The sequence below is a fragment of the Emydura macquarii genome, unplaced genomic scaffold (genome assembly GCF_026122565.2).
Source record: "Emydura macquarii macquarii isolate MOO-44397 ecotype Brisbane River unplaced genomic scaffold, CSIRO-AGI_Emac_v2 contig_369, whole genome shotgun sequence".
Taxonomy (NCBI): domain Eukaryota; kingdom Metazoa; phylum Chordata; order Testudines; family Chelidae; genus Emydura; species Emydura macquarii.
In genome coordinates, this window is record NW_027130506.1 from 10,288,605 (window position 1) to 10,301,474 (window position 12,870).

The following is a 12,870-nucleotide window of genomic DNA, read 5'->3' on the forward strand; positions in this document are numbered from 1 at the left end:
AGGCAGGACTGAGGGGGAGGATGAGCCACCAACCATGGGAGGGGCCACCCTGCTGCTGAATGGCTCCTGCGGCAGCACAAGGAGCCCTCTGCAGTCCCGCTGTCATGGAAGGGAGTGAGTGAGGCCATGACAGGACTCTGCTCTTCCCTGCATGGACCACAGCCTTCCCTGTACCTGGTGCCCACAGAGATCAGGTGTTACTGGCCCTGTGATGGCATAGGGATGCTGCCCTGCCATCATGGGAGTGAGTGAATGAGTGGGACACAGCAGAGAGCCCTAACGAGGACTGCGAGGAGGAGGACAAGCCCATGGCCATGGGAGAGGCCACCTGTTGCTGAATGGCTCCTTCCCACTCAATAATCTGAATCCAATCCATAAAAAGGCATTAAATGAAGTACTGTGTTTTATAATACTTTCTGCTGTACTTAGAGAGTTACATAAGAGATACTGAATGGCTCCCTTCCTTTGGATATAGCTGAGTTCAGGGCTGATACAGGTACAGCTGGAGCTCCTTCAAAACTGCCTTGTTCTTCATTTACAAGGCATAGGGTTCATTGTGGGAACTTTTCGTCCCATTTGCCCCAAAGTGCCCCTCCAGTAAAAGCTGCATGTGAAAGGGGGAGACAGCAGGAAGTGTATTCGCCAATTCTTTTTCTAGAAAGAGTTACAGCAGGGGTTGGAGGTTCCTTCAGATAAGGATGGAACCCTTCAGATAACGGAAGGATTTATAGTATTGTCTGAATCAAACCTAACCAAATCATGTAGATACATAACTAACTATTGTATGTGATCTTGCCAAATTTCAGATTTAAAGCTGCCTGGTATAAAATAACAACCATTTGTTTGTCAGGTTACTCAGTCCATAAACAAAGCTACAGTACTAGATGTGATGTTACTTACTAGATAAGTCACATGTCAAAACTCAGTATTGATAGCCATTGTTATACCTCCTACCAGTTACTGGCACTATGACTAGATTATGAATTGAGCACCTTCAGTTTGCTTGGCGAACAGATATATAAAGATTCACATTCAGTCTCTGCTTCAGGTAGTTCACAACCTAATATAGACAGAGAGAAAATTGTTTACCCACAAAAATACATAGGGCATGTCTAGATGGACAGTTAGTACACAGCAGGCTGGGGCGTAAATCTACAGCACACTAGCATGCTGTATACTAACTGGCCCCATGAAACTGGAGTAGATCAAAGCTCACTATGCTTCTAATGTGCAGTAGCAGCATCCACATGGCCAGTTAGTGCCTGGCAGTATAGTGCCCTGTAAGTTTACATCCCAGCTTCTTGTGCACTGTCTGCGTAGACAAGCCCACAATACTTTGTCTTGGAACAAGTTGTACACGGTATCTTGCAAAGGTCATTGTTGAGTGGCTTTGCATAAGTCAAGCCCTTGAATACTAGATGGATGAGAGAGTTTCTTATAGGTCTATCAAGAATAACTCAAGTGCAACTTTTTTCTTTGTTTCAGTCGAATTGGCCCACCCTCATCCCCTATGGGAGGAGAGAAAGAGGAGAACCCTGCTGTGCTTGCTGAGAATTGTTTTAGAGAACTGTTGGGTCGAGCAACCTATGGGAATATGAACAATGCTGTCAGACCAGTTTTTGCGTGAGTAGAAAACAAATATCAAAATGACTATTTGTCCTAAAAGTTGGAGGTGTCTAATATTTCAATAAAAAGGATAAACAGTTTTAATACTAGTGACTAACTTCACTGTATATATGAAGAGCTTCTCTTGAAGTATTCTAATTTCTTCACTGTCCACTCTAATCATATCATTTTGAATCGTTTCATTAGTTCCTCCTGTTTCACCCCATAAAATTCCTTCATCTCCTTTTTCAAGGCCCTTCATAAATCTGTCCCTCCCAGCTAGGTGCCAGCCTTGCCTGACCATCTATCTGTTTTACAATGCCTTAGATGGCTTGTCACCAGTGGAAACTGAATTTGAGCTTAATGTTTGAATTCAGCAGTCTGCCTCTAATGCCTGAGCTAAAAGACCCAACACTGTTTGTTCAAAGATTATAGCCAATTCATAAACCGCTGTCATCCAGCCTCCAAAAGGAGATAGAGCCACATTCATTTCAGTAAGTGTGGATTACACATGAACACCCCCTCTGAATTAATGCATACAGATACTACCTACCCTTCCTCAAAATCCCTCTTCGACACACACCTCTGCTTATGATACCCACAAGAAGTCAGCTAGCTGTTCATGGTTTGGTTGTGCATCAGACAGGGAAAGCTGGTTATATTAAAGTGTATTTGGTACCTTCAGTGATTGTCTTGTGCACAGAACTAACTGATGAAACTGCATGTTGTTTGTTCCCCTCACCACCTTTTCCTGCCTTCTGATTTTCACTCTTGTTTTTTTTGTCTCAAATTAAATTCTAAATTCTTTGGGTCAGGAATTGATTCTTTGCTATGTGTTTCCATGCCATCTAGCACAGTGTGGTCTGACACTGATTCTCCATCTGTAAAATGGAGATAATAGTACTTTCCTACCTCACAGGGGTGTTATGAGAATAAATACATTAAAATATTGTGAGGCTGTCAGTACAGTAACAGGACTGGCTACATTAGTGCCTAAGACAGATAAGATCTAATGTCAAACCTAGTGATGTTGGTCAGGATTGACTTTAAAATCTCCTTGCCTTCGGCAAGAATTCAAACGCTCATTCCGTGTCAATATGATTAATGTATGCCTTATCTCAAATTCTCATTTTTAATTTTTATTAAATCTGACAGCTCCATCTGGCAAAAGTTGCTGGTTAGTGAAAGTTGAAAAGTTTTATAGTAATATGCACACATTGGGGGTTTTTTTTGTATTTAATTTTGGTTATTAACATTCTCATACTGTTTAGAATCTCATATGTATAATACCTCAGCTATTCAAGACTGCATATTTAGATGTCTCAAAGGGGAAAGGAAGTCTATTCACTGTAAATTGTTTTCAGAGTATAATACCCCTACAGACATTTGGATTTGCCATATCATCATTCATACGAGGTTTTTGGAATAATAGAAAAGGATTGGTGGTCTTTCCAGTGAATGTAATTCCGGAGATTGCTTTCAGAATGGTTCTTGAATTGCACCATTAAGGTTCATACTCACAAGAATGTGGATCTAATCACGAAATATAGTCTGAGGGTATGTCTACACTGCTGGCAACTTGGAGATCGATGCAAAGGGATCGATTGAGTGGGTTGTGGAGACCTGCTCAATCAATCCAAGAAGTGCTCTCTGGTTGATGTAATTTAAACCACCTCCCTTGACAGTAGTAAAGCTGTGTTGACCTGAGTGAGGGTGTTTCTAGTCAAAGCAGCACAGTGAAAACGCCGCGGTTTGGCAACATAAGTCGACCGGAGATATGCAAGCTACTTTACGTAGCTTGCGTATCTCCCGTCGACCACTAGTGGCAGTGTAGACCAGGCCAGATAACTCTGTAGCTACTCAACAGGAATATTATTGGCCTCTACTTTCTTGGTATTTAGAAAGTAAGGTAGACTGATACCTTATGCTTTCAGCTCACTTCTATCATTTAATTAAGATATACATATATTTTCCTTTTTAATTCCCTTCAGTAATTATGCCCTCAAATTGTGTTCATTTTAGTCCCTCTTCTCTGAATTTCTTTCAGTTTATTTGATTCCAGATGAAAAATTCTATATGCTGAAATACAACATGGGAAATAAGTGGCTAGGTAGTATTACTATAGGAAAGGATCTGAGGGTTCTAGTGGATTACAAATTAAATATGAGTCAACAGTGTAATGTAGTTGCAGAAAATCTAATACTATTCTGGGGTGTATTAATGCGTGTCATATGTAAAATATGGGAGGCAATTCTTCTGCTCAGCGCCGGCGAGGCCTCAGCTGGGGTATTGTGTCCAGTTTTAGGCATCATGCTTCAAGAAAGCATGTGAACAAATTGGAAAGATTCCAGAAGAGAGCAACAAAAATTAAGTTTTAAAAAATCTGATCTGAGGAAAGATTAAAAGACCTGGTCATGTTTAGTCTTGAGAAAAGAAGACTGAGGGAGGGGAACCTGATAAGTCTTTAAATATGTTGAGAACAGAGATCAATTGTTTTCCATGTCCATGGAAGTAAGACAAGAAGTAATTGCCTTAATTTGCAGCAAAGGAGATTTAGGTTAGATATTAAAAAAAAATGTTTTAACAATAAGGATAGCTAAGTACTGGGTAGGTTACCAAGGAAGCTTGTATAATCCCCATCACCAGAGGTTATTAAAAATGGGTTAGACAAACATCTGTTGGGTGGTCTAAGTGTCCTTGGTACTGCTTCAGTCCAGGTGGCTTGAGTAGATGACCTCTCAAGGTCCCCTTCCTCCCTGTGTTTCTATGCTTCTGTGTTTAAATACTAGTAGTGGTGACGGTAGTGATGTACCAAAAAATAGCAGTATATGCCATGTGATAGATGTACTTTTCAGTCAGTGCCTTATACAAGTGTATTGTAATGTTCTTAGTCCTGATGTGTTTTCTGTACTGCCCACAATAATATGGTGCCATAATATTTTGCAAGCTCCTATCCCATTTGTGCTCATCTTACAAATAACCAGTTCCTCTAACTAAAACGAGTTATTTCCATTCAAACACCATGTTTTCAACACTCCCACCTTTGATGCTGAAATTTTCCATGCTTGGTCTCTGCTGATCACTGAAACTATTCTTCCTGAAAAGTTCCATTTTATGAAAACTTTAGCATGTAGAAAACTAACAGTAAATGGACTTTCAACCTTATAGCCAAGTCTTAAGTAATTGCATATAAATATAGAAATAGTTTGCAGACACAAACTGACAATTTGTTATGAATTTTATTTTCATATTCACACAGAATTTTCCAGTGTATGAAGAGGTAAATTATCTTGTTTTCCATTAAGGCAAATGTTGTTAAAGAATAATTTTGTTTCATTATGTTTAGAGACAGGTTACATACCAACTGGCAGCAAGCAACATTTCATGTCTGTTGAATATAATGTACATTTATTTGAAAAAACAGATTTTTAAAAAAAAACTAGTGCCTGTTCACTCTAAGTATTACAAAAGAAGCTTCTTGGACAACCAGAATTTTAAAGCAAAGGGTGTATTTCACTAGCATATTTATTTACCTACCAGAAAATACTGGATCTGATGGAAGTAAAATAAATGATCATTTACAGTTTGGCACCAATGAAACACCAGGCATGTCGTTGCTGAAGTTTGAGATCTGGAGGCTATATACAAATAATGTACTGACTTAATTTTCATAGTTGATGACTGTCTTGTTCATTTACATAAATTATAGCAAATATCCCCATTACCAGACTTAACTGACAAGACTGCAGCATAGAATGTAGGAATTGCTATCCCTCTGGCATCTCTGATTTTTGGATCAAACAGGAGATTTAACAGCTCTTAATATCCATTATATTTCCATCCACTTGAAATATAGTAGGTGAGAAATCATATTTGTCTTTGCTACTGTTTGTAGGCCTGGCTTGACATGAGTAATTGTACATGGGTGAGGCCTCATTCCTTGGGTGATAGGATTAGGGAGGTAGATGGATCAAGGAGGCTGGAAACAGAAATGGGAAAGATCTTAAAGGATAAAATAAGCCTGGAATGTAATATGCGGTAAAGAGTAAGTCATGTATGGACAGTGCGTCCTGTACAGGGAATGGTGGCTTCATCACTTTGTAGAAAATCTTAAAATGGGTGATGCAATGTTATGTGAAGTTGTTTGCTTTGTAACTTTGAATGTGTGGTATACCCTGTACCCACCTGCTATGATTGAGCCTGATCGGTTCAAGTTTAGTTAGATTTATGCCAATAAAGATGAGTGGATGAGTGATGAGTTTGGAGTTGCTCTGAGTTCTTGGGAACCGAGTGGATAAGGTGTACTCAATATACTCCTAAGTGGGTAAGGTCTCAAAGGCTACCTCAATACTGTTAAAATTCTCACTTTTGTCTTTGAGGGATGTGACCAGGTGCCTGGATGGGTCACATTGAGAATGCCACACTCAGGACAGATTGCAAGAAATAGGACGGACAATTCCGCAGACTGGTGGTTTTTTCTATAATTAGGTTCACCAAGCCAGTAACAAAACAGCTTCTGCAATACCACACTAGTTAATAGGAAGCCAAACAGTTCACTTTAGGCAATCCAGCCCTTGGCTCCCATCTAGACAGCCAAGTCTAATTTAGTCAGGGTTTACTGAAAACCTGATTCACTAAATGTTAGGTTTACCAGTCCCAAAGGACCGGACACTTATCCCCAGGTCAATGAGTCTCAGTTTACCCAATAATCATGCTGATGCTAATCCTCTAGTATAGTGTTTCTCAATTACATTTCGCCGTGGCACCCTTGCGCAGCCATGCCATACCCTCCACTGACAAGTCCAGGAAACCTTCCCCTTTTCGGTGGCGCGGTGTAGGCTGGTTTCAGTGCTGCGCGCTCTAAGCTGTTTTCCGCGGCGTGCTCACAGCTGTTTGGTGGCGCGCGATTGCTGTTAATTTTGACGACGCAGTTCCACTTTTTCGCGGAACCCTTCAGCTCCAGGATTCCGCGGAACACTATTTGAGAAACACTGCTCTAGTAACTAAAACTAAAGGTTTAATAATAGAAGGAAAAAGAAGAGAGTTGCCAATTTAAAAGATGCATATACATACAAATATGTGTAAAGTCCTTAGGTCAATTTCATAGCAGAGATGAGGCTGCTGATTTGAAAATGTCTTCCTGGAATTAATTTAAAAAGATATAATCCAATAGGCAGTCCAGGTGTAAAATCTGTTCAATTTTTCCATGAGAATTCCAGGGTAAGGCTGCAGACCTCAGTCTTATGGTTTAGACCTTGAATGTTAAAATTTAAGCAGGCCTGAGATGGCAGGATCCAGCCTGGGACTTTCCTTTTATATCTCTTTGGCAAGCTTCTTGTCACAGCAGGCCCCTGCATTAGAATATGCAGTGCAGATTGTTTGTGGGCTGTTGCTTTGAAGCCAATCTTCTATTTCCTATGCATACACAAGTAAACTAGTTGCATTCATTCACCAAAGGCAATTATAGCATAGATGGTTAGACTGAAGACAATGTAGATGAAAATATTGGTTTCCTGCAGTATCTTACACTTTGATTTTAAGGTTAACCCGGTCGCATACGTAATTAAGGCCTTTAAGACATGCAAGGGAAATAGCATCTACAAGCTAATTTGGTTACATTGTTAAACTTCTAACAAGATATAGGTAAACACAGACAAATACACTTAACATCTACTCTTAATTCCTATTACTGCAAATAAATAGGTTAATGATTACTGGTATGTCTCTGAAATTTGCATACAAGAAGATTCTCAGTTACATTCCAGTGCCTTTTGTTAAGTTGTTATGGGTCATACCCAGATTGGCTGGTCTGTCAGTGTCACAAGGGGGGGGGGGCATTTAAAAAGGAAATCTGCTGTATTCGGACCCAATGTGGAATTTTTTTAACTCTTGTGCACATTGCAACCTTCTATAATGGTTAAGTTTTACCAAGTTCACTTCAGAAATTTGTCAGCATGGTACTGTCCTACTAATGACAAGAGTAGGGTTGTAATTCATTTTTTCCTATATTAGGTCAGGTCATCTTACTGTCGCTTATCAGTACTTTGCCTGGATTGTTTATGATGTGCTGTCCAGCGGAACTTCCTTTTACTACCCTCTTGTGCCATAGTCTAATTTTTCTCTTCCTTTTGATTGTCAGAATTTAAGTATTTCCTTTCCACTTCTCACTGCTTTCCTGACCTAGAACAACTCTTCCTAAAAACTCGTCCCCAAGCACTTCTCTTTTACCTACACTACATTAATGACATTTTCATCATCTGGACCCACGAGAAAGAGTCCCTCGACGAATTCCACCAGGATTTCGATAATTTCCACCCCACTATCAACCTCAGCCTGGACCAGTCCACACAAGAAATCCACTTCCTGGACCCTACAATACAAATAAAGGATGGTCACATTAATACCACCCTATATTGAAAACCAACTGACCGCAATACATGTCTTCATGCCTCCAGCTTCCACCCTGGACACATTACATGATCCATTGTCTACATCCAAGCCTTCAGATACTACCGGATTTGCTCCGATCCTCAGATAGAGACAAACACCTACATGATCTCCATAAAATATTCTTAAAACTACAATAACCACCTGGAGAGGTGAAGAAACAAATTGACAGAGCCAGATGGGTAACCAGAAGTCACCTACTACAGGACAGACCCAACAAAGAAAACAACAGAACCCCACTGGCCATCACTTACAGTCCCCGGTTAAAATCTCTCCAACATGTCATTAAGGATCTGCAACCTATCCTAGCAGATGATCATAGAATCATAGAATATTAGAGTTGGAAGGGACCTCAGGAGGTCATCTAGTCCAACCCCCTGCTCAAACCAGGACTAACCTCAGCTATATCATCCCAACCAGGGCTTTGTCAAGCCTCAGCTTAAAAACCTCTAAGGATGGAGATTCCACCACCTCCCTAGGTAACCCATTCCAGTGCTTCACCACCCTCCTAGTAAAAAACTTTTTCCTAATGTCCAACCTAGACCTCCCGCCCTGCAACTTGAGACCATTGCTCCTTGTTCTGTCATCTGCCACCACCGAGAACAGCCTAGCCCCATCCTCCCTGGAACCCCCTTTCAGGTAGTTAAAGGCCGCTATCAAATTCCCCCCTCATTCTTCTCTTTTGCAGACTAAACAAGCCCAGTTCCCTCAGCCTCTCCTCATAAGTCATGTGCTCCAGCCCCCTAATCATTTTTGTTGCCCTCCGCTGGACTCTCTCCAACTTGTCCACATCCTTTTTGTAGTGGGGGGCCCAAAACTGGACACAATATTCTAAATGCGGCCTCACCAATGCCGAATAGAGGGGAATAATCACTTCCCGCGACCTGCTGGCAATGCCCCTCCTAATGCAACCCAATATGCTCTTAGCCTTCTTGACAACCGGGGCACACTGCTGACTCATATCCAGCTTTTTATCCACTGTTACCCCCAGGTCCTTTTCTGCAGAGCTGCTGCCCAGCTCGTCGGTCCCCAGTCTGTAACTGTGCATGGGATTCTTCCTTCCTAAGTGGAGGACTCTGCACTTGTCCTTGTTGAACCTCATTAGATTTCTTTTGGCCCAATCCTCCAGTTTGTTTAGGTCCTTCTGTATCCTATCCCTACCTTCCAAGGTATCTACCACTCCCCCCAGCTTAGTGTCGTCTGCAAACTTGCTGAGGGTGCAATCTACCCCATCCTCCAGATCATTAATAAAGATGTTGAACAAAACCGGCCCCAGGACCTACCCCTGGTGAACTCTGCTTGTGACCGGTTGCCAGCTAGACATGGAGCCATTGATCACTACTCGTTGAGCCCTATGCTCTAGCCAGTTCTCTCTCCATTTTATAGTCCATTCATCCAACCCATACTTCTTTTGCTGATAAGAATACTGTGAGAGACAGTATCAAAAGCTTTGCTAAAGTCAAGGTATATCACATCCACCGCCTTCCCTACATCCACAGAGCCAGTCACCTCATCATAGAAAGCAATCAGGTTGGTCAGGCATGACTTTCCCTCGCTCAAGCTGTGGGAGGCAAACCTATCCTTGCTTACAGACAGCACCCCAACCTGAAGCGAATACTCACCAGTAACCATACACCCTACAAGAAGACCAATCCAGGAACCTACCCCTGCAACAAACCCGGCTGCCAGCTCTGCCCACACATCGACTCTAGTGACAGTCACTGGTCCTAACCACATCAGCCACGCCATAAGGGGCTCATTCACCTGCACATCTACTAATGTAATGTATGCCATTATGTGCCAGCAATGCCCCTCTGCCGTGTACATTGGCCAAACTGGACTGTCACTATGCAAAAGAATAAATGGACACAAATCAGACATAAAAAACAACATCCATAAACCAGTAGGAGAGCACTTCAATCTCCCAGGACACTCTGTAGCTGACTTGAAAGTTGCCATACTTTTACAAAAGAACTTCAAAAACAGAGTTCAAAGAGAAACTGCTGAGTTAGAAATCATCTGCAAACATGACACAATCAAACTGAGTCTGAATCTGGACTTGGAATGGTTCTCTCATTACAAGAAGTAATTTTCTCTGTTCACACATTCTCACCTCCTAATCGATGGTTGTGAATAGGCTTCAACTACTCTAACTGAATGGACTTTGCTTTTATCTACCTTCCCCATTGTTGTTACTTACCCTTGGATATGTATATATATACATCTCCTATGTGATTTCTGTTTCTTACATCTGATGAAGTGGGTTACAGCCCACAAAAGCTTATGCCTGCAGAAATAAAATTTTAGTCTTTAAAGTGCTAAAGGATTCTTGTTTTTTCCTTTTTCAGTTTGCCACTCTCCTCTGTTCCCTTCCTGTTGACCACTGTCCCTCAAAACATATCTAGCAGTAGGTGGAAGATCTAGGGGGATAGAAATAATTTTAAGTTGAACTGCATCCAGGATGTAATATTAGAACTAAAATAAATTCTTGTCCTTCTATGCATTTTTAAACCCATATAAGGAGGAATTTGTAATTTTGTTTAATTTTATTATGGCTCTCTTAAAAAAATAAAAAACCAAATTACATTTTATTCTTGGCTCCTGTTGATTGTGTAACAAAGTAAAAAGTTACTTGAATATCAATCAGATACTTTCTTTGTTGGTTTCATTTTATAGCAATACTTTTTCAGTCATAGTAGCCTTTTCCTTTTCTCAGTGATAAAATGGAGATGAAAGACTTTAATTCTGCATATCGTATTTTTTTAAGTCAACATACTGCTGTGAAGTGCTAATACATTTAAGATGTGTTATGCTGTTGTTTCCTTTCTTCTGATTAAAAGGAAACATTTACATATTTCTCTCATTGTACTGTGTTTAAAAAGAGCTGGGAAGAAAACTTTTATAACCTGGCCTGCCAATGATTTGGTAAATTTATTTTTCATTCTACAAAGATTTCCCTCTATTTATTTTAATTACTTGTTTTGGTTAATGAGGACATATTTCTTTGGTGTTACAATAAATCGTAGGAGCTGGAGTGTCAGATTCTGAAATGTATATAATTTTTTTCTCATTTTTTATTAGTCTGTATATTACGAGTGATGTATTGCCTGGAAGCATGATCTCCCTTCGTATCACATCAAACAAAAAGTTTGAGTCCTTGTTAACAAGCCCCTTCCCATTTTAGCTCCTCAAACTTAATCAATCTCTTATTTCACTAAATTATGATTTTCACCCTTTGTTTTACTAATGATGGTAACCTTTTCCACCTGTTTGTCCACTTCTCCCAATGAAGAGAGCTGCCTGTTATGTGTGGCAAAATCAGTTCACGCATCCACAACCCTGTCTTCCTTCAGATATTTTAAGATCTCTATTGTGATGCCAATGATGATGTCTGGACAAATTGCTTGTTAGTCTCTCTTGACCATGTATTAAAAAAGAAATATCAAAGTCTGCAAATTGTGCCATTAGTAAAAGTGTATATAAACTTCTGTTCCTGTTGTTGGCACACTTTCCCTGTCTGTGTTTTTGTCCTTATTTTTCAGTTGTGAATTATCCGGGGCTTGGACTCTTTTATTGTATGTTTGTACAGTATCTAGTACGACGAATGCCTGATCTTGTTTGGGGCCTCTGGGTGCTACTATAATACATATTCTCCTTCAAGTGATTGTGCACATATTTATTCCATATTTATTTGGGTTTATGTGCACTCAGTTCACTTGACTAGGAGACTTTTGCCAGTATTACCACTAAGTGGCATATGCTCTTCTTGTATGTTGAGGTAAGAACATAAAAGGGGCAAGTCTGCCACCCTCCTCTTAGTTTCTTCTCAGCGCTGTGGAGCTGGAGCTCCATGTAGCTTTTGCTTTGATTCGCCAGCTTTGTCTTTAGTGTTTATAATTCTCAGCCTTACTCTGTCAGCAGTGATGGCCCCACCAATGTGCGCAGCACCATTGATGACATCTCTTCAGTACCTTATTTCGGCACTACTGACATCAATTATGAGTTCAGCATTCTAACCACCTTGTTCTCAGGCTTTTTCTGACCAGCAGGTCTCCTCATTACCAAGGCACTCATGGACCCCAACAGGGAATGTTCCTCTTTCCAGATGAGCCCTACATCTCCTCATAAGCCCTTTACTTTTATTCACCTCTTAGAATTTGTCCAAGGGACATGAGGCAGAAGGAACAGGACTGATATTATTATGAAAAGGTTCCTGTATGGTACCCGCCACATGGTCTACTCAGAGAATAGAATATTCTCTGTGACCCTATTGGTCTTGGCCTATTCCAAGGGAGTCTAGTCCTCCATCAGAGTTAGTCGAAGAGGAGAGCTCTTTCTCCAGTGCGCTAGAGAGAGACTTTCCACCATTCCTCCATCAGCTGTACTAGATCCTATTGGGAAAGGGGAATTAATGGAGGAAAGCCTAGATGTCTCTTTCCTCCCTCCCCCCCACATATTTCACCCAGTTCCCCAGATGAAGCCGTCACCCCAGAGTTGTGACTTCTGGAGAAGGCGATAAATTTAAAGTCTTTCAGGACTTGACAAGAAGAGAGTAGCTCATTCTCTGGGTGTGCAGGCTGAGCTCATACAAGAAAACCCACATGGCCTCTGCCCCAGGAAGGGTTGTCCTTCCCATTAATGAAATCTTGCTAGAGCCAGCATATACCCACTGTCAAACCCTGGCCTAGCTACCACCTACAGCCAAGTGGGTCAATAAAGGTTTACCAAGTCACTGAGCAGGACATTGATTATTTCTTCACCCACCCAGTGTCTGAGTTGCTGGGACCTCCCTTTGAAAATATTTCAGGCTGTGACAAT

General features: G+C 40.9%; 1 protein-coding gene across 5 annotated transcripts in view; it reads left to right on the forward strand.

Moving 5' to 3' along the window:
* EFR3A (EFR3 homolog A) overlaps positions 1-12,870 on the forward strand; it is a 152,679-nt gene that overhangs the window by 82,754 nt on the left and 57,055 nt on the right. For all 5 annotated transcript variants that reach the window (XM_067531521.1, XM_067531512.1, XM_067531529.1 and 2 more), the window contains one exon: positions 1,486-1,623. In XM_067531521.1, the coding sequence (XP_067387622.1) occupies positions 1,486-1,623 (138 nt within the window). The remainder of the gene's footprint in view (positions 1-1,485; positions 1,624-12,870) is intronic.